Source organism: Sciurus carolinensis, chromosome 7 (genome assembly GCF_902686445.1).
Source record: "Sciurus carolinensis chromosome 7, mSciCar1.2, whole genome shotgun sequence".
Classification (NCBI taxonomy): domain Eukaryota; kingdom Metazoa; phylum Chordata; class Mammalia; order Rodentia; family Sciuridae; genus Sciurus; species Sciurus carolinensis.
In genome coordinates, this window is record NC_062219.1 from 85,638,866 (window position 1) to 85,660,705 (window position 21,840).

General features: G+C 37.7%; 1 protein-coding gene across 2 annotated transcripts in view; it reads left to right on the forward strand.

Annotated features, from left to right (window-relative positions):
* The window catches only part of Col12a1 (collagen type XII alpha 1 chain), a 109,998-nt gene extending 92,615 nt beyond the window's left edge, over nucleotides 1-17,383 (forward strand). For both annotated transcript variants that reach the window (XM_047558679.1, XM_047558681.1), the window contains 11 exons: nucleotides 978-1,073; nucleotides 1,599-1,652; nucleotides 2,016-2,069; nucleotides 5,468-5,521; nucleotides 7,326-7,397; nucleotides 10,331-10,366; nucleotides 10,467-10,533; nucleotides 11,807-11,995; nucleotides 12,930-12,998; nucleotides 14,000-14,170; nucleotides 16,359-17,383. In XM_047558679.1, coding sequence (XP_047414635.1) covers nucleotides 978-1,073; nucleotides 1,599-1,652; nucleotides 2,016-2,069; nucleotides 5,468-5,521; nucleotides 7,326-7,397; nucleotides 10,331-10,366; nucleotides 10,467-10,533; nucleotides 11,807-11,995; nucleotides 12,930-12,998; nucleotides 14,000-14,170; nucleotides 16,359-16,531 — 1,035 coding nt within the window. In that variant the 3' untranslated portion in view covers nucleotides 16,532-17,383. The remainder of the gene's footprint in view (nucleotides 1-977; nucleotides 1,074-1,598; nucleotides 1,653-2,015; nucleotides 2,070-5,467; nucleotides 5,522-7,325; nucleotides 7,398-10,330; nucleotides 10,367-10,466; nucleotides 10,534-11,806; nucleotides 11,996-12,929; nucleotides 12,999-13,999; nucleotides 14,171-16,358) is intronic.
* The last annotated feature ends 4,457 nt before the right edge of the window (nucleotides 17,384-21,840 follow it).

Consider the following 21,840-nt stretch of genomic DNA (forward strand, 5'->3'; position numbering starts at 1 on the left):
ATCCTTAGTTTCAGTTAGTCATGGCCATTTGGGATTCAAAAATATTAAATGAAACATTCCAGTAATAAACAATTCACAAGTTTTAAATTGCACATCCTTCTGAGTAGCATGATGAAATCTTGCACCTGGAATGTGAATCATCTCTTTGTCTTGTCTATCTATGCTGCATTCATCCATTAGTCATGTATTTATCTTGGTTATAAGATTGACTATCACACTATTGCAGGGCTTATTTTCAAGTTTCCCTTATTTTACTGAATGACCCCAAAGCACACACTTTTATTATAATTTGGTAGTTATGATTATCCAACTTTATTGTGAGTTATTGTTATTAATCTCTTACCGTGACTACTTTATAAATTAAACTTTATCTTTATGTATGTGTAGGAAAAAATGCAGTAAATATAGGGTTCAGTATTATCCTTAGTTTCAGACATCCACTGTGAGTCTTGGAACATCCCCTGAGGATAAAGGGATAAATCAACTCCAATGAAATTTAGGCTTTGAGCTCATATGAATAAATATATGAAAAAATAAATGCTGTTGTGAATTTATTGTATTTTCAACTTTCTGTTTTTTGGAGTGTGGGTGCTGGGGATCAAACACAGGGCCTCATGCATGCTAGGCAAACACTCTACCACTGAACTACATTCCCATCCCTTTTTATTTATTTATTTTTTATTTTGAGACAGGGTCTCACTAAAGTTGTCCAGGCTAACCTCAATTGCAATCTTCCTGGCTTAGCCTCCCAATTAGCTGGGATTACAGGCATGTACTACCATGCCCACCTCCCAGGTGTTCTTTTAGTGAATATTAAAGGGAAGAAAAGGATAATATCAATACTTTCATAGATGTATAGATTTCTGACATGTTTGCACAGACTGTATGATTGATGTCTTAGAGTTATGAAGACAAGTTTCTGTTAGCACTGGAGGACATTACCTTACTTGTGGTCATCTCTCTGTTGTATATTTTAGGGGCCTCCAGGTCCTCGTGGAGATACAGGTCCTCCAGGCCCCCAGGGTCCTCCAGGCCCCCAGGGACCCAATGGACTCTCTATTCCAGGAGAACAAGTAAGCACAAAAGTTTTCTGTAGTAAATGAGAATAATTAACATGGAGTTTAACTGAAACATTTTCTGTATTTGACAAACTCAAATATTTTCTCAGAAAATTCAACAAGATTAATCTCTTAGATGACATCATATGATGATGATTTTTGATACGTAAATAGTATATTTAATAATATATAACTGTATAAAATATATTGCTAGATGTGTTTGACCTTTACAAAACTTCTTATAAGTAATGTGTATATCTTTTATGCTCAACTATGTTTTTTTAAAGTAGTTATATTAGCCCATAATTACATAAAGTTACCTCATAACACAGTAAGTGGAAATTGTAATATAGCATTTATAGTTTAAAAAGTGAGAATCGGTCCAAAAAATAATATATCCATTTCCCTTCAATAATACTCCTGTGTGTCAATCTTTGATTCTGGATTTATGAAATGTGGAAAATTTCATAAGTGGCTTATATCTTTCCTTTTTGCCTAATCTGTGTAAAATGTTTGAGAACTATCTTCTCATTACTCCAGGGTCGCCAGGGCATGAAAGGTGATGCTGGAGAGCCAGGACTCCCAGGCAGAACAGTGAGTTGTTCCACAAGTTGCCTTTTTCTTTCACCTGCCATGAAGTTTTTTGAAAAGTTGCCTTTGTTATGCTTTAGAAGGTGAACCAAGGTAAGGTAGCGAAGCCCAAGCCTGGATATGTGCTTCACCTTGTTTCCATTTCAAACCCTGGTCTTAGTTTTCATGTTCATGCTGTTCAATTCAGGGATCTGTTTGTTGACTGATCATCTATGTTCCTTGGACTGTGCTTGGCTCTGGTTTCCTGTTTCTTTTCAGAGTCCTTAGAATTTTACTTTAAAAATATTTTGGAGAATAATAACAATTTTTTTTCCCACACTGGAAGTATGTTATTGTGTTTCAGTTGTTTGTTTCCTTCTGATGTAGGGGACCCCAGGATTACCTGGCCCACCAGGACCAATGGGACCTCCAGGAGACAGAGTAAGTTTTCCTGGGCAGGCTCTCTTGATAATAGATAGTAAACTGGTCTATTAGTTAGGAACCCTTATAATCTGGTTTGCATGACTGGAAATGAGGAGACCACATACCTGTGGAAGGCTACAGGGTCTGTGTGAGAAGGCCATCTGACATCAGGTCAATTTCAGGCTCTCTGAAACAAATTGGTGGGACTTCAGGGAAGTTTTGACATTTTAATTTTGGGATTTTTAAATTGTGTTAGATTCACAAAAAGTAGTTCATTAAAGGAACATTAGCTAATTAGGAGGAAGTCAAGATTCTTAGCAAATGATTATAAATCCTGAAATAAAAATCTTTGTTACGAAGCAAATTTTTTATAGTCAGAGAGTAACCTTGACTTTCATGTCATTTTCTACCAAGTCAGGACATCCTTATTACATCTTTAGAACTCAAATGCTTCTTCTGAGGCCTCAGTGATGTTTGCTGATATTTAATAGGGTCTTTTCCTCTTTGTGGCAGATTTCATGTTCACTCTTAACTTAGGGTAGAAGAAGTGCCCACACCTTGGAAACCCATCTTTCTAGGACAAGTAAATGAAAAGCTCAGTGAGCACGACCACTCTGCTCTGTTCACTCATATTACAGAACATTTGGTCCCACAGCAGAACAACCTAGAGCTTTTAGAATTGCTCAAAACAAAAAACAATGTTTTTTCAACATCTTATGGTTTAGATAACTATGTACTTTGACTAGTCAAGTTAAAACATATGACTAGCAATGGTATCTGAGGGGGGGCAGAGATGTAATACCTTTCACTAAACATGTTGCTCTGTTAACTTTAATACCTCCAGAACACCATTAGGCAGGGAGGTGGTTATTCAGAAGGAGCAAAGGTTAACCCAGATGATACAAAATAGTGGACAATATGCCAGTGAACTTTATTTATTTGCTCCCATGCCTACTTCTGAACTTGGAGGAAAGAGCACCAGTGGTCAAAGAGAAAATTTTATTTTCTGAAATCTGGAATCTGGAGGTGGTACCAACATATACATTCCTCTGACTCTTTTTGAGACTGGAACCTCAAGGGTTTTTGTGAATTTTTATTTTACAATGAAGGACAAGAGTGAAAATATGATGGTGACAAGTTAATCTGTTCAATTAGAAAACAAAACTAAAAATATTGCAATCAATAAGTGATGCTAGACTGACTGGCTTGCTGCTGCTCTTACTGAAGGCTTGCTCTTTCCATCAACACACCCTGGTGTGGGCTTCACACAGACAATGCTGGGCCCCAAACCCACACCCCATCCACACAGGCAGCCACAGCCACTGTCGCTGCATCCCTGTAAAGTGAGGGATCAGGAGGGACTGTGCATTTTCACTCTCAAACTCTAATCTTTGTCCAGCTTTGTGGTGAGGCCACCCAAGTCTCTTGGGATGAGGGTGTGGAAACTTTTCAAGAAATTGTTCTCTTCTTTCCTCCACAGTCTTGTGCATTTTCCTATTGCTTACTAAACTGCCACTGAAGCGGAAAGGAGAGTAGGAGAGTGTACAGCTGATGACACAAACAAATTTGGAAAGTGAGAGAGATTTGGGGTATGGGGATCTCAACTGAAAGAAAAAAAAAGAAAGAAGAAAATAAATTTGATTCTGAGATAGAAGTGAGAAGAAAGCACCAGAGATAGATGGGGTTTGGGGAGTGGGTGGGCATGGATCATGGTGAGGAAGGAAGACTTGTTACTAGGATTGCCTGATGACTAGGAATGAGATGATGCATGGACTGTCTTCAGCACAGATACTTCTCCAAATGAGGACCAGCTTTGGGGACTATTAGGAAGTAATAAAAGAACCATATGTACAGATATCTTGTACATGTGTATATATGAAAATGATCATTGATTTCTTAAGCCACCCCCACATGGGTGGACACAGCACTAATTGCTGCAACAAAAAGTGAGTAATAAAGTAAAATTATAGCACAAAGTTCTGCAGATGGTTCAGTGGGTAATCCTGAGGATATCAGAATAAAATCCTCCTCACCCCAACATGTTTCTCCTAGAAGAAAATGATCAATCAGAAGTTTCTGATACTTATCTAAAAAATAAAAAAAAAAATGTACTATGTAGCAGTTGGAGAAATTTAGATGAAAGAAATGCTGTTCAAATTGTCCAAGCAGTTTCTTTGGAACATTTTTATTTCTTAAGTGACTCTCAGAAGTAATGTTAATGCTGTATCAGATGGACTTGGTGTCTGTTTTTTGTTAAGTAGGCCTAGATCTTTTAGAAAATAGCCTGAAATCTTATCCCTATCAGTTTCTGAAAAAAATTTTCTATGGGGGGAAGGAAAATATTTCTAACAAAATTTAAAGAAAAAATTTAAACTTATGTTGTAAAATCAATGGATTAAAAAGAAGTGTGGCTATCTAATGCAGGCAGAGATCTAAATAATTCTGATTTTTGCTGTAGTTCAAGAATATGGATGAACTATTTTTCTGCAGAAAATGAGACAAATATCCTGTGACAGAGGAATGCAACAACCATAAACAACAACCTGACTCAGAAATCCTAGGCTGGATTTCAGAGATCGGCATTTGGGAATGAATGCTAACTAGGTAGCAGGGTGACTCATTCCAGGCAGAGTTCATTTGGCAGTGCACAGGGAGGAAAAAAAGCACCATATGAATGTTGGTGCACCAGCTGGAGAGTGAGCCTGTGGGGCGATGCGCTCTATCCCTCTTTCTTCGCCAGCTGATACAGATGTAGTTCTTACCTTTATGTGTGATGGAAAAACAGAGGCCACTAAAAGGTTTAAGTGCTTATTATGAGGATTGACACTTTCCTCTCCTGTGGGTGTCGAGTGGTTAACACAGCCTTGCTTCTTTTTGTGGGGAGGAGGGACTTCACCAGCAGTGGAGACAAAATGTCTGGCCCTAGTTGTTTGGCAGTTGCTCAGGAAACAGAAGAATCAGGTGGATGGACTTTTCTTCATCCTGCATGAGACTACTCACTTGTCTCAGTAACTTTCCTTTTGTCCCTCTTTGATCCTTCCAGACCACTTTGTGGACCTTGGCTTTTTAATAGAAAGGGTCTTTCTTTCTTTAGCCCTCTTCATACTTTCTCAGAAGCAAAAAACCAGTATCTTCATCAAAGAAATCTGCCTTCTTTAGAGATTACTTTGACTTTTAAAATGGCTTTATTTATAACTACAAAATAAGTGGACATAGAAATGAATTATTCAGTAGACAACATATTCATTTCAACATAATTTGAAATGATTTTTTGGCCTGTTTGTCTTTATATTGAAAGTTTACTTGCCCAACAGCAAATTCTCATCACTTTTGATCCTTCATAACATGTTTAGCATCTTTTCTTCTTAGCTCTTCAGTCACCTCCCTAATCTGTATTTAATTCATTTTTAAAATAGGGCTTCACTGGAAAAGATGGTGCAATGGGACCCAGGGGCCCACCTGGGCCACCGGTAAGAACTAAATGGGTTATATGACTATCTTCCCCCATCTCCCTGATCCCCTTATGCATTATTCCTGTACTGCTGGAGAAAAGCCAGGTAGCTTGACTTGTGGGAACATTCTGTCTCTCCTAGGGTGTATGTTAGTCAAGGGAGCTGTTTTCATTTTCCTAGAGAATAGATATGTCAAAATATAGTCTTTATGTTTCCAGTTATATTTGAAAAAAAAAAATCCAAAACTAATTTGGCCACTAACTGGTTAGTGCCTCAGTTCCGTCCTCCTTACATTGAGTGGTTGGGTTCATGATTTCATTGGTTACCCATGTTCTAGAATTTTAAGATTCTGAGACATATGATATGTGAATGTTAAGGACATTTATTACTAAACACTGTCAGTAGTTATGAGGAAGTAAGCTTTATCCACAACTAAAAAAGGGTCTTCTAATTAATATTTGTAGGAAAAATACTGAAGTTAGTGACTTTGAAACTGGTGTTGGTATCCCTGCATCCAAGTCAGATCACAAATTATTTGAGGGGTTGGATACTCTCTATGTCTGTATGGCAGGATATGAAGACTTGCAAACATGTGTAAAATACTTTTATTATTTATGTTTAGTACATACATATTTATGGAAGGAGGATTTAAGTGCAGAGCAATCATTTATTCATGATAGAGCTTAAAATTTCCATAATTAATGGAGTATTATTTTATAAAATCTGATAATTCTATTTTAAGGAAATTTTAGACTTTAGAACATGATGAATTGAATATTTAAATATTCTACTACATGTATGTTTAAGATTTCTGGAAGTTGTGTTAAAAGCAACAGGGAGAAACATGATTTTGGTGAGGTGAAGGATCCTGATGTGTTAGAAGAGAATAGAAATAGAGTGTGTTAGTCAGCTTTGTATCACTGTGATGCAAATACCCCACAAAAACAACTTAAAGGGGGAAAAGTTTATCTGGGGCTCACAATTTCAGGTCTCAGTCTGTAGAAGATGAACTCCATTGCTGTGGTCCAAAGTGAGGCAGCACATGGTAGGGGAAGGATGTGGTGGAGGAGTGCTGCTTCTCTCCATGGCAGTTAGGAAACAGGGAACAGGGCCATAGGGGAGATGAACCCAGGGCACACCCACAGTGACCCACCTCCTCCAGCCATGCCCCACCTGCCTAAAGTTACCACCCAGTCAGTACATTCAAAGTAGGGTGAACTGAAGAGGTTACAGTTCCCACAATTCAGTTGTTTTACCTCTGAACATTCCTGTATTAACACAGGAGTTTTGGGGGGACACCTTATATCCAAACTGTAGCACAGAGAGGGGAATATGCTTAAGAAAAAACTGAATTTCTAGTCTGAGTGCAGTTCCCAGTAGGGGAAGGCTGCCCCCATTTTGCTCAACTTAGCACAAAATCAGACACATCTTAATTCTTCCTCAGCCAAAGTTTTCAACCCCTGTCTTTTGGAGGGTTTCTGGTTTTATAATAGAAATAAACTAAAGAGTAGGAATTGCTTTCTGCAAGTTCACTTTGTAACAGATTTACTGGGACCATAGTCTATAAATTGTGAAACTGATTATATATGTGCATGTGTTTTTCAACTGGTTTCAAGATATATTATAGAATTGTACAGTCCACAAAAATTGAACTGGAATTTTCAAAATTTCTTTCCTTCATGTTACCTTAAATTTTGGTTTTACTCTTCTTAATGGGTAATTATGTGCTGTTGCTTTTAAAAGCTTTTAAACCTGGCTGCAGTGCGTTAGTTTACTGTGGCTGGGATTTTCCCTTTGTCATAACATTCTTCATGTGTTTTAGGGAAGTCCAGGCTCTCCGGGAGTCACAGGACCAAGTGGGAAACCAGGAAAACCTGGAGACCATGGCAGACCAGTAAGTGGCAGCTCGCGTGTCTACCTACCTCCATTTCCCTGTGGACATAAATAATGAGAACTGTGAGGCTTTGCCATGTTTAGGTTATCTTTGCTGTAAATGTGCTTGAAGCATTTGTTGAAACTATGCTAAATCCATGGATTTGACTTGGTACTAGTTCTGAAGTTTTTCTCTATGGGTTTCTATAATATTCTGGGATGAAAATTGTGGTCATTGCATTTCTTTAACAGGAGAAAGGGATATGAGCCAAGACACATATTTCTGTACTGTATAAACACTCACAGCTTCAGAGCTGGGTCAGCAAAACGATTCTTTTTATTTAGAAATGGTATGCTGTTTAAGACAGAAAAATTCATGATGATGGCGCCTCCATCCTTAGTTGGCCAAATGTTAACCCTGCCGCAGCATTACCCAGCTGGGTGTGGAGGCTAGTACATTAGTTCCAGACTTAAAAGGTTTACTGGGCTGGGGGTGTACCTCAGTGGTAGAATAGTTTGTGTTAAGTCCCTGGGTTCAATTCCCAGCACTATGAAAAGAAAATTTATCAAGTTTGTCATTTTACTTTTTAAATACGATTCTTTCCCAATTTATATCCAATCTAACTTTCTCTTACTCAGATGTTTTGCCTCAAATAATAGTTGAGATAGTATTGTACATATTTGGAATTTTCAAATTAATACCTCTAAAACTGAATGTGAAAATTCTAACCTATCCACAAGTGTTCGTGATGACTTATTGGGCTTTTATCTTATACAATGCTCTACCTTATTTGTATTTGTCTTATGTAAGGATTATTAATGTAACTGACATATCTAGAGGCCTGAAAGAAATGTTTGTTGCATTTACTTGAAATGTGATCTCAAATACTGGCCATAAAGATGACCTCTACAAATCACACACAATTGGACAATTTCACATTAAAAAAAAAAAAATTAGAAGCCAATCTCAGCAACATATCGAATCCCTAAGCAATTTAGTAAGACCCTGTTTCAAGAAAAAAAAGAAAGAAAGAAAGAAAAAGGCTGGGGTTGTGAATCAGTGGTTAAGTGCTTCTGAGTTCAATTCATAGTACCAAACCAAATGAAACCAAACACAACATTAGAAAAAGTTCAAAATAGCAGAAAAATTTAAAATCCCTGTAATTTATAAAAGTTCCAAATTTAATAATATTCGTGTTTCCACAAAAATCTAATACTTTTGGCAGGATAGCAAAACTGAAATTTTTCTTATGATAATTGCAATTTGGTATTTATTTATTTGGACCTCATGTCTTCTCCCTTTATCTTTCTCATCCTTCTAAGGTGGCAGATTTCCTCTCCTTTTCTTCTTTGTTCTCTCTTATCTTTCTCTGAGGTCTGAAACCAAAAATAGTAAATGGACAGTTAAAGCAGAGAGCTTGACTGGATCACCGTTAGCCTATGTTGTTAGCTATTAAAACTAGTTAATGCCTTCTTGTTAACTTAAAACCTGATGTTGTATGGTGTATGTTTCTAGGAACTGCCTGTGGAATACTTCACTCATTTAATTGACATGCATTGTGCTACCTAGTGTTCTAAGGTCCAGAGATAAAACAGTAAACAAGACAGTCCCTGTCTGCCTAGAGTTTGTAGAGGCGTAGACAGATGAAGACCATGTAAATGAATAATATGGTTTCCAGTGATAGGAAGAGACAAAAAATCAAAGTAAGTGTTGGAGAGTGCTGTGGTGGTGGGAGGTAGCTGTTTTAGACTCAGTGGTCAGGGGACCTCTCAGGAGGTGTCATTGGAATGAAGGGAGGGAACGAGCTCTCTGATCTGTGAGAAAAGGGTTCAGGCAGAAGGAACAACATGAATGAAATACCTGAGTGAGGGAGAGTCTGGCACATGCAAGGGGCCTGGTCACCCAGTGTGAAGGGAGTGAAGGGGAGGGAATGAAGGATGAGGTCAGATATTGGGCAAAGGAGACCATGTGGTCCATCTAGCCCATGAGAGGGAACTCTTTTATTCCAAGTGTGATAGGAAGCTCTTGGAGTCAAAGAAATGACACACATGATCCAACTTTCCCAAACAAACACTCTCCCACCCCCACAACATTATTCTGGCTCCTGGTGTGGAGAAAAGACTGCCAAGGGACAATATGGGAGGCAGGGAGAGCAATTAGGAGGATATTGGCAAAGCTTAGGTAAGAATCTTGTTTTAGACTACAGTGGTTTCCATGGTGATGGTAAGAAGTGGTTTGGTTTGAGATATTATCCGAACATCCAGTTTGCAGTGATTTGTATGTTTCTCCCATGATAGTCTGGAAATTTGTAACTTGAAAGACAAAAGCTTGATGCATTCTAAGGAAAACTTTCCACCAAGATCTCTCATAGCCAGGAAGAGGCTATGAGACAAAGATTCTGTGGTTGTGTATGAATGTGAGATCACCTGCATGGAGTTATTTAATAAGGAAGACACCCGGTTCCATTTTGACCCAACACATGAAGATTCATTAGAAGAAAACTGAGATACATATTTAGCTGGGGGGTCTGACGAAAGCCCACTGGTTCTTTGTGGAACCGAAAGGACATTGCACAATAACGAGCTGGGCCAACCATCCATGATAATGCCCAGTATGATGGCACAGCACAGGTTTCATGTGTATTTCAGTTCCAAGGCTGCATCATGAATGACATTGTAAAATCTCGTTTACATTGGGCATAACGTTTATATGGTGACTGTAAAATATGCATCTGGGCACTGTTTTGGAAGGCATGTATTTCTGAGACAGAGAGAAAGTGATATTAGATTCCCTTTTACAGAAAAGGAAAAGTGAGTAAAGTGGATAGGCTTGTGATAGTGTTAGTTTGCTAACTCATTAGACAACAGACCGTACTCTCTTTGATCATCACGGCCACTCCTCCATTGTTTAGACCAGGCTTGTAAGTTTCTAAAACATGAATTTCTCTATTTTAGGGTCCATCTGGATTAAAAGGAGAGAAAGGTGATAGGGTATGTATTTCGTAACATTTAGTGCTCATGTTTATTTTCTGTGCTCAGCTTGAAACTGTAGAAATAATATGCTAATGATTCTCTTGATTTAATTAACAAGGGAGACATCGCTTCCCAGAACATGATGCGAGCAGTTGCAAGACAAGTCTGTGAACAATTGATAAGTGGTAAAATTTATTTTCTTCTTACTCTATGAATGATTTTAAAATTATGTGCAGGAAAGCAGAGTTTGAGCCATACACTTTCTAAGTGAATATGTTTCTATTTAATTTTTGATTGATAGGCTCTGTTTTTTAACACAGTGTCAGTTTTGTATTTGATTAGATAAAGGAAATGATATTTTAAAGATTGTCACTAAGGTAAAATAATAACCCAAGGCAATATAATAATAGCCTGTTATTTCTATATTCAATCCGATAACAGAATCACATTTTAAAAGGCTTTTAGTTACCCAGTTAGAATTTTTAGTGAGCTTCATCAGAGTATATCTGGAAGCAGCAAACATTTTAAGTACTAAGGCACTGGAAACTTTTAAATTATAGCCTTTAAGTTATCCTGTGATTTTAAAGAAGGAGACCCACCAAGATTAATTGGATCATAGAAAGTCAATTTTGATGGGAACCTTTCCCTTGCTTCCCTATTTTTCACAGACTCTTATGTCGTGAGGCCTTTTCAGTAACAAATCTCAGTTCCTGCAAGCTATAAACTCAGGGTTCTCCCTTTGGGAGGTTTTATAGTGTTTCTTAAAAGTGCGGTCCTGAGGAAAACTTACCTTAAAATCACTATGTTGTTTGTTAGACATGATAGCTCCTGGGCCATGGCTTAAATTTAGCAATCAAAATCTGGTGATGAAGTTCAGAAATGCCTATTTTTCAGGGTCTTGCTAAGTTACTTGGGGTTTTGCTAAATTGCCAAGGCTGGCCTTGAAATTGCAGTCCTCCTGCCTCAGCTTCCTGAGTCACTGGGATTACAGGAATGTGCCACCATTTCCAGTGATGTATCTCACAGGCGATTCCAATTAGCATCAAAATCTGATTATTTCTGCCTTAAGTTCATAAAATATGGTAAAATTTCTTAATTTAAAATTATTCTATGTTGAGTTACATCAGATGGAGCATCTCAAGTCTTTATTTGAGAGCCACATTAATCTTTAAGAATTCTTTTTATATATATGGTAATGCTTGTGGTTTTTTGGAAATGGTAGCTTTTTTGGTCAGCTTTTTTGGAAATGATTACTTCTCAGGGATCATTTTGTATTGGGTGACTAGAGTATCTAGTTTTATTATTGGGATTTTAATTAGAATGTTTCTTGCAGGGAAGAGAAATGGGGATGGATTTTATTAGACAATAAAAGAAAACAACTTCACTTTCTCACCCCTCCTTGGAGACAGGGACCAGTGCATTGGATTTCTTACTAATAAGCCTAATTTCTATTTGCAGGCCAGATGAGCAGATTCAACCAGATGCTGAATCAGATTCCAAATGATTACCACTCTAATCGCAACCAGCCAGGCCCACCAGGTCCCCCAGGTCCCCCTGGCAATGCTGGAGCCAGAGGAGAACCAGGGCCTGGAGGGCGACCTGGCTTCCCGGGAACACCAGGGATGCAGGGACCCCCTGGTGAACGAGGTGGGCATTTCTGACTGCTATAGAAAGGACTTTCAAGTATAGGAACAGGGCCAGAATGAAAGCATCTGGAAGACTGAAGTTGGCAAACTACTTTAACTGGTCTTATCAGGACAGTCCTCCCAAAGCCACCTATCCATGAACTGTCTCCCTTTGTAGGCAATTTGCAGGTCATAGAGATCCATATCTTGGACAAGAGGATGCTTCTGTCCAGAAGATCTCAGTAGAGATATTGTCGTTTTTAAATTTTTGCTGTTTTGCAAAATGGGAAAATTCTGTATCTTGGCGAGCTAAATCAGCACCAAAATCTTAATAATTGCTGTGACGGTGGCAAGAGTTGAACAGCAATTGAATGCACTTAAGCAGCCCGATAGCTTTAGATCCAGTTTTTTTCTGTTCCTTTATTCAGGGCCTGGCACTGATCTCATATGCTTGTTTGACTTTAATTTCATGGTAGATAAGTGAAATTGAAAGAAAAGAAAAAGCCAGGATTTTCTGATTCCAGATGTTTCAGGACTCTTGGATGCCCACGTTGGTCAAAAGTGTAGTGTTCAAGGGAAAACTTACATATGATTCTGATGATTTGCATGCCCTGTAGAACTACTAAAGATAAGATACCTTTTTTGATGTTTTTCAACAATTTATAACTACTTATTCAAGATTTCTGTTCTTGGTTACTATCTAAAATATATTAGACATGTTTGTTTCCTTCAAATAATTTTTCCCTTGTCTTGTAGCCAGATTTGTTTCTTGGCCATGAATCTGGAATTACACAAATGTCTAGAAAGAATTTGGCTTGAAGAGTGAACTTCTGTGAAAAATTATGTTCTGCTTTCACTAAGGGAATGAATTACTTAAACCAAGTATTATCATGTAAGATTAAAACTCCATGTTTCTATATAATCCTTCCCTGTGCTTTCCTCTTGTTTTTCTTTAGGCCTGCCAGGGGAGAAAGGAGAAAGGGGTATTGGATCTCCAGGACCTCGAGGGTTGCCTGGCCCCCCAGGTAGGTTTGCTAGTATTCAAGTGGGGAAAGGGCATAGATGCTGAAAAAGCACTCAGTCCCCAAGAGAACCACAACTTCATCTCATTAGCTTCAGGCATGCATACCACATGGCATATCTTTTAGCAAAAAATTCAACTTGCATAACTTGTTAAAAAAGTGAGCAAGTTCTATTAGGCAATTATAACTGTAATATTTGAGGGTATGAGTCTTAGTGACACAGAAGGTTACCATTTTCAATTTTAGGGAATTCCTATTTGTTTTGTTTGCCTTCTCATACCCTTTTAAGGATGGTTATATTTATTGTTTCTTCTAATAATCTTTAATATGGGGCTACTAGACTGAGAAAAATGTATTCCTCTCTAGAAGCCTTGACACACTGCAAAATTTCATGTATAGCTTCTAATAGTTTGCAAAGAAATAACAGTGATCTGGTTGTTTAAGCATTTGGTTTATTAGGTTGAAAATGATTTTTTTCCCTTCATTATAAGAAGGTCTGTGAGACCCTTGCAACCAAGGTCAGCTCCATGGCTGGATCTTTATATTTTTGTTAGCCATATCTATCACTTGAGCAGATATAACACTGCTGACTTCACATAGTTTGATGTATGGAAGAGACACTTCTGTGTCTTCATAGCAGTCTAGAGTGGTTGTCTAGTAGAGTTGTTTCCTCCAGGTGCTCTTATCTCTGTGAGAGTAGGAGCAAACCTGAGAACTCACCGATATCTTTGGTTTGGCTGAATTCTTGCTAAATCAGTTTTCCCTTAATGAAATTGTTAATGTTGTAGATTTCTGGCGTTAACTCTTGATGAGTCACTGGCAAGAAAGTTCCACCACATTTTGGTTCATATTAGGGGTTTATTAAGGAAATATTTTCTTATCATCCACTAGTGAATACTCTCAGGTCAGTGGAGGTGCCTTAGTGATAATTAAAGTATCACTGACGGTCCTCAGGAGGAGTATTTAACAAGAGGGGAAATATATTTGTTTTAACTTCACCCTAGGCCCACAAGGAGAATCCAGAACCGGTCCACCAGGGTCCACAGGTTCAAGAGGTCCCCCCGGCCCCCCAGGTCGTCCTGGAAACTCAGGTATCCGAGGACCCCCAGGTCCTCCTGGATACTGTGATTCATCCCAGTGTGCCAGCATCCCATACAATGGGCAAGGCTATCCAGGTATGTTGTTGCCATTGTAGGAATCCAATTTTCCTGAAGTAAAGAACCTTTATGGAAATGAAGGATTGAAGGAAGGTTGATTTGAGGATTTCTTGAAGATATCAACTCTTTCAGATCTGTATTTTGATTAAGAATAGAGCTGTCTCCTAAAGCCTAAAACATCTTATTGTTAGACTTTGAATAATTATTTTCTCCTTCTATATTTCTACATTTACCAAATCATATCATAAACCTCTCCTTACCTCTTTTGGGAGTTTGAAGAACGTTATCAATTGACTTTTATTTTTAAATCTAAAGGAATAGGGATTTGTTAAATACAATTGTAGAATGCCAAGAACATCCATAAAAATTGTTGTGGGAATCTAAATTTGTAGGCAAACTATTTGGTAATGTTGTACAGACAGGGAAAATAATTCTCCATCCCACATTGTCCATGGAATTGATACTTATAAAATCTGGGACTGAGTTTTTGAAAAAGGATTGTTTGAAATTCTAGTGTTTGACAGGTGTAAGAGGCAGAAATCTCTTAAATCTGACTTTGGGGAATATGAGGACTGGGAGATATGCTGATCTGGATACAAAACAGTCATGCTGTAGTCAACAGTGACTTTTTCATTAGTGCACCCTCAAGCATCTTGCAAGTTTTAAAAATGATACTGCTGTTTGATATGGTTTGCTACTAGCAAATAGTGCATGAGTAGTTGAATATCTATATATCTATATATTTATGTGCATAATTACATATAACCCAAAGTAATAGTGAATAATGTATATTTCTCATGCAACCCATTTGCAAAATTATAATTTAATTTTTCATAAAATAAATTTAAATGACCATTACCTTATGGCATGTGTGACTGACAGAATATATGGATATATATATATATATATTTTAACCATACATACTTAGATGGATGTGTTTGTATATATTTTTGCATAGTAATTCAACTTTTAAAAACTATCATCTTTGACCTGTTTCAGGTTCCGGCTAACAAATTTTCTAAGTCGCCAGTGCTGCTTACAGTTTGAATACATGAAAATCCTGTTTCTGAGATGTTTGCGCACGTGCTTATTAGAAAATGAGTCTGTATGGAAATCTCACCACAGATATGGTTAACGAACTGGGTCGACATCATAAAGGAGGGTGGAGACTCTTTATACTAACTTGAATGAGACAAAAGCAGTGGTGTCAGCCTGATGCGTTTCAGTAATAATGTAGACAAATATTTTTTTAAAAAGTTCAAACACACAGCCATGAAGAGCATCAGTTTTGAAAGAGGTGCATAATAAAACTACTAACCAGCGGAGATTATGCCATTTTAGGAAAAACAATTAACCTGGTTAAAGAGAAATGTCTTATGTAAATAATAAACTAATTGTGGCTTGTAAATGATTTGTATGTAATCCTGTCCACTAAAATTACTTAACAATTCTACAAAAGCTTCTGCATCAAAGCCTGCTGCTTGCTCTATGCTGGAATAACACCGAATGGAATCTCCTCATCTCTTGCTTGTTAGCAATGTGTCTGATTCAGGGCATGTGACCTTTTTAGTGTTTTTTTTTTTTTTTTTTTTTTTTTTTTGTACGTGTACTCTCATTTGGGTTTTGTAACTGCAATTTTCAAACCAAAGTTTAAAGTCACCTTTTTTTCTTCCTCTTTTGCTATAGTCACTGGTGTTCCTTACCCACTAGCCATAACTCAGTCTGTGTGAGCGACAGACACAGGAAATGTCATGTACTGTATATTACCTGGTGATGGTTGATTTTCACCTCCAGAGTTCAGTTTCTAGGAGTCAATAAAACTTCTCTTCACCTCCTCATCTTTCCAAGTTGTTCTTTGACTTGAGGAGTTTGAAGTCATGAACAGTTACCTGGGGATTTGCAAAAATCCTGCCTAGGTATTGCGTTTACAGTTCTTTGGCCCAGTCTCTGGTCCTTCCCAGGTATTTGTGCAATGATTGTATTTACTGCTGGATCTCTGAAGGTTTTTTTTTTTTTTTCCTTAAAGTACCATTTCTTTATTCGATCAGAAAATTCTCTCTGCAAATGGAAGTAATCAGATCATTGTAATTTATCTATTTATGGTACTGAGGTTAAGACTGGAGTGCCATCACGGCCGATGACGATTTTGCTTTTGCTGTGTATGTGCCTTCCGATCATGCCATAACTGTGATGTTGAATCGGACAGAGCCCTACGTGCCCGAGGGCGGGGCCTACCTGCCTGAGCGCGAGCCCTTCATCGTGCCGGTGGAGCCCGAGAGAACCGCGGAATACGAAGACTACGGCGCCGACGAGCCTGCGGGGGAGCATCCTCAGCACGCGCGTTGGCGGCGCGCTGCGCTGCGCGGCCCCGGGCAGTGAACCTGAGACCGCGCGCCGCCTGCTAAGCCGGGGGGGAGGTGTTGGGATTCTCATTTACAGGTCAGATAGAGCAGTGTTATGTCTTCTGTGATGTCTTCTCCACCGTTGCTTCATCCACGAGTACCCTTTTTGACTGTAGAGAACCTTTGTTTCTGCAGGAAGCCTATTTTGCGACACTCAGTCTGTAGGCATCTATGCCCTTGCCCTTCAAATGCTCGCAAAATGCTTTGTTCACAAAAGCTGCAAGGAGAGAACGTGCCCTGCGTGGGCAGCCTCAGTGAAACTTTTTGGTTAAGCAAGCAGTAAGTCTGGAACCCGGAGCTACTGTGTATTTCGAGAGGGCAGTTTAGCTTTCCCAATACTTATCTGCAATTCAGTTACACCACGATTCAAGTAATTCCCTTCCTAAAATCAGAAAGGAGTGAAAGTCGAGCTTTATTTTAATTTTTCTTCCTCTTCCATCTTCTGTTATACATTAGGGCACAGAATGCTCTTACACATCTCCTTTAGCAACCACAGATCTTAAGTTCCATAGCTGAAGCTATTGTATCAACTGGATACAGTTCCATATTGCCTTAAACCTCCCTGTTTTAGACACACTAACATTTATGCCAAATTGCAGATTATTCTGCAGAGATGGAATTGCATGTTTGTGTTGTATATTTAGTATGAACTTTTTTTTTTTCAGAACATAATGTTTCTTAGTTATCAAAAGCAGTTGGAAAATGTTTGCAAGACTATGAACATAGAATTGCTGCTTTTATATTTTAACTGCAGATTGTGAATTTCACTGCCTTATATTATTTATTTCTGAAACAAAAGAGGCATTTTTCAATAAAACTACTGAAAATTTCACATGGTATGTTTTTTTTTTGGACCACTCAGGCAGTTGTTACAACAAACAAACTCATGTCCTTGGATACATACTGTTACAAATCTTGCTAATACTATTAAATTATGCTAAATAACTTTAGGTTTTTAATGATATGGTGAAGTCATAGAAAGAGTAGTGAGAACCTTAAAAAACCTAGCAGATTCCCAAGACTTTATTAGGAATGTTGAGGATGTGTGGGTTGGTGGAAAACAACTAAGTATCCTAGGAGACCCCAAACAACCAAATAATCTCTAACAACCCACATGGTTTTGCCGTGCATTTAATTACTTTACTATACTATGCTTTGCCCAATAGCAACTTTAATTGAAAAAAGGGAAATTACTTAATGGAAAAATTTTAAATTTAGTGATGAATTTATTTTCCACTTACAAATGCTATACAACTATTCTCAATATCGTAGAAAACAATGTAAATGTTGGCTTGAAAAACATCAGTTGAAGAGAGTGAGAGGGAATAGAAAGTTTTCCATGAAACAAAACATTTGTATTAAGTATTTCCTAGAGTCCAATATCAAAAGGAAGTGATGATACATGAGTGTATTACATTTAGGAGGCTTCAAGCACATTGGTAAATGTATAGCATTCACTCGGAATTCTCAACATGTTCACTTTTACAACTAGAAGAGACCACTGAGATTATCCCAGTTCAAGTCTTTGGCCTGCACATAATAAGAAACAGACTAAATAGTATCAGAATAAGACTAAGACTTTACCCCTCTGGTTCTTAATCTAGTTTATCGCCTGATTCTCCTCTATTCTTGCTCCTGAACACTTACTCTTTGGGTGGGAGTTTTCAAACTTCAAAGATCTCTCAATTTATTTTATTAGTTCCTGATTCATTTGGGTTTCTGATGTTCCTTGCTGAAGAGCCCCTGTATGAGGAGCCTAAAGACCGTTCCTTGTGAGGTTCACTCAGGAGTTCCCAGAGAGCCTCATGGACTTGAGGCCCAAAGGAACTATTGGCCAGATGTGGGTTGATTCTGCAGCTCACTGCTTCCCTGCCTTCAACTGGTGCTAGGAGAATGAAATGGAGGCTAATCATGGGCTAAGTAGGAAATAATTAAGGTATATTTTGTGGGTTTTATTTTCATATTATATTTCCTTCTTAATTATGTTTGCCTAATTCTGTGTTAAAATTGTTTGTAATCCTTGATTGAGCACACACTAATCTATGGAAAAGAGGACAGTCGTTTAGGTTTAAAAACTCATGGTAAATCAGGTGCAGTGGCGCATGCCTGTAATTCCAGCAGCTTGGGAGGCTGAGGCAGGAGGATCGTTGAGTTGAGTTCAAAGTCAGCCTCAGCAAAAGTAAGGTGCTAAGCAACCCTGAGAGACCCTGTCTCTAAAATGTCTCTAAAATACAAAAAAAAATAAAAAAATAAATAAAAAAAATAAGGACTGGGGATGTGATTAGTGGTTGAATGCCCCTGAGTTCAATCCCTGGTACCCACTCCCGTACCCCCCCAAAAAAACAAACAAACAAACAAACAAACAAACAAACAAAAAACACCAAAAAACAAAAAACAAAAACTCAGGGTAAAATCCCAGGATATCAAATGAATAGGTATTGGCTTATCTATTTTCCTCCTTTAATTTGGAAGCCCTGAAGAAATTCATTCTGTAAAATTGAAGTTAAGGTTGTTATTTTAAAGAAAACACTTTGAAATAACTTTGGGAAGAGGTCATAGCTGTAAATGATTTCTATAGTGGGAAAAATTTCAAGATTTACAAATAGCATTTACACAGATCCTAATTTTCTGAGTATTTTATAGAATATTTTATACAACAGAATTATCAATTTAGCAAGTGTAATGTGGAGGTTGCATGCATATCTTCTCAAGTACATGCACATTCATTTTTGGGGCTATAAAGAATTTTGCTGCCTGTGTATTTGTTCAAACTAATGTTTTATTTTCTGTATAAGAAGGTCACTGTAATTTTTGCTAAATATTTACTATCTGTTACATCTTTTTCACTGTATTTTTTACATCAGATCCTTTTTTCCCTCGTTTCCACTCATCTGTATCTCAACTTTCATCTTATACTATGATATTTCTTTCTCATGCATGGTCCACCCTGCATTGTTTTTTTCTTAGCAAAACTACAGTTAGGAAAAAAAAAAAAAGCTAGAATAATAAATGTGTATCTCAATGTAACTTTAAACCACATGATTTTGAGGAAATAGTGCTATTCTTCTAAGTTAATCATTGTCTAAGTCTCTTGATCCCCCAGAAAAATATTCTAGGCAAAACTTTCCATTGTTCCTACTAAACTTTTTAAAAAATAATTCTTTTTAGTTATACATGACAGTAGAATCAATTTTGACATATTTACACAAACATCAAGTAAATTTTGTTCTAATTTGCATCCCAGTCTTGTGGATGTAAATGATGTGGAGATTCACTGTGGTATATTCATATATGTACATAGGAAAGTTATGTCAGATTCATTCTGCTGTCCTTTCTATTCCTATCCCTCTACCTTCCCTTTATTCCCCTTTGTCTAATCCTCTGAACTTTTATTCTTACCTCCCACCCTCCTATTGTGTGTTAGCTTCCACATATCAGAGAGGACATTTGACCTTTGGCTGTTTTGGGATTGGCTTATTTCACTTAGCATGATACTCTCAAGATCCATCCATTTGTTGGCAAATGTCATAAAGTCATTCTTCTTTATGACTGAATAATATTTCACAACATATCAGATTCTTTCTTATTTGGTTTTAGTCATTATTTCTTCATAATTAAATGGATTTTGATTAAATGGTTCTCATGTGGTCAGAGTGTCTTATCAAGATAAGCCAATTATACAAAGAATTGTTCTGGTAAGTTTTTTATTTTCTAAGGTTATCTTTTTTGTTTTCTCTTTCCACAATTTTTTATTGGTGCATTATAGTTGTACATAATGATGGGATTTATTGTTGCATATTTGTACATGCACATGATATAACCAAATAATTTGGCCAATATCACTCCTCAGTACTTCCTCCCTCCCCTCTCCACCTTGTGCCCCTTTGTTCCTTTCCTCTGTTGATCTCTCTTTGATTTTCATGAGGTTGGTGTCCCCCCACATTTATTTTCCTTTTTCCCTCTCTAGTGTCCACATATAAAATATATGACCCTTGACCTTCCAAGTTTGGCTTATTTTGCTTAATATGTGGTTCCTAATTCCATCCATTTTCCTGCCTGCAAATGACATAATTTTGTTAGGTAGTAGTAAGTAATGAGCAGTAGAATGTATAGCAAGGTCCCAGGTTTTCTTTAAGTTTCTTACAGTTTTCTTAAAGTTACTCCAAGGTAGATGAGTGAATAGCTTGCAGTAAATATCCTGTAGGAAAACATTGATGCACAAACCTTGAGGAAAGACAAACAAAAGTGAAAGGAGATAATAGGAAGGGAGATACTTCAAGAAAGAAGAATTTATGGGACTAACTCCTGATAGGACCCAAGAAGGTCAAAACTAGAAGATATGGCACCAAGTGTCTTCTACCTCAGAAGGGTGATTCTTTAGTGGTGCAAGTGCAGTAAGGCAACCTGTCACTGACCCCAGTAGCCATAGTAACGTAGAAATGACTTGTAGTTTACAAACCACCCTCCCTGTCACCCCCTGTTAAACAGGATGGCCACTAAGGTCACTTCTGGAGAGGACCAACTAAGGTCAAAAGCTCCACTACCCAGCATGAAGGAGGAGTTGAACACCTGACTGGCAAAGAGTGCAGAAGATAGACCCCAGTTCTCAAGGCAACCATCAAACAACAATAAATTTGGAAGCAGCATTTCCTTTGTTATTCTTTGCTCATGGACAGCCCACTCTCTCTCAAGAGTGCCTTTGCTTGAACCTTACTTTACCTTCACTTACAATAAAGTTCTTTTGCATGGCTTTTGATGTCTGACTTTAAATTTTCTTTCATCTGAACACATGAACCAAGGTTTGGAGCTTTAGCTCTCCACTCTCCTGTGACAATTTCATTTTTATTTATGCTCAAATAAAACTCCATCTTGTGTATTTATCACATTTTGTCCATTCATCTTTGATGAACATCTTGGCTGATTCCATAGTTTGGCGATTGTGAATTGTTCTGCTATGAACATGGGTATGCATGTATCACTATAGGAAGAACTAATTTTTCAGGTTAAATACCAAGGAGTGGTATAGCAGGGTCATGTGGTGGTTCCAGGCCTAGTCTTTTAAGGAAACTCCATACTGATGTTCATAGGGGTTGTACTAACTCACAATTTCATGAACAGCGTAAAAGTGTTCCTTTTCCTTCACATCCTCTCTAGCATTTATTATTGTTTGTATTCTTGGTGATGGTCAAAGGCAATCTTTTGAATACAAAATAATACTGAGTCCTGAATTACCTTATGATTTAGATGTGACTATTTGTCCAAACAAATGTTTACTGATGTTTTCAC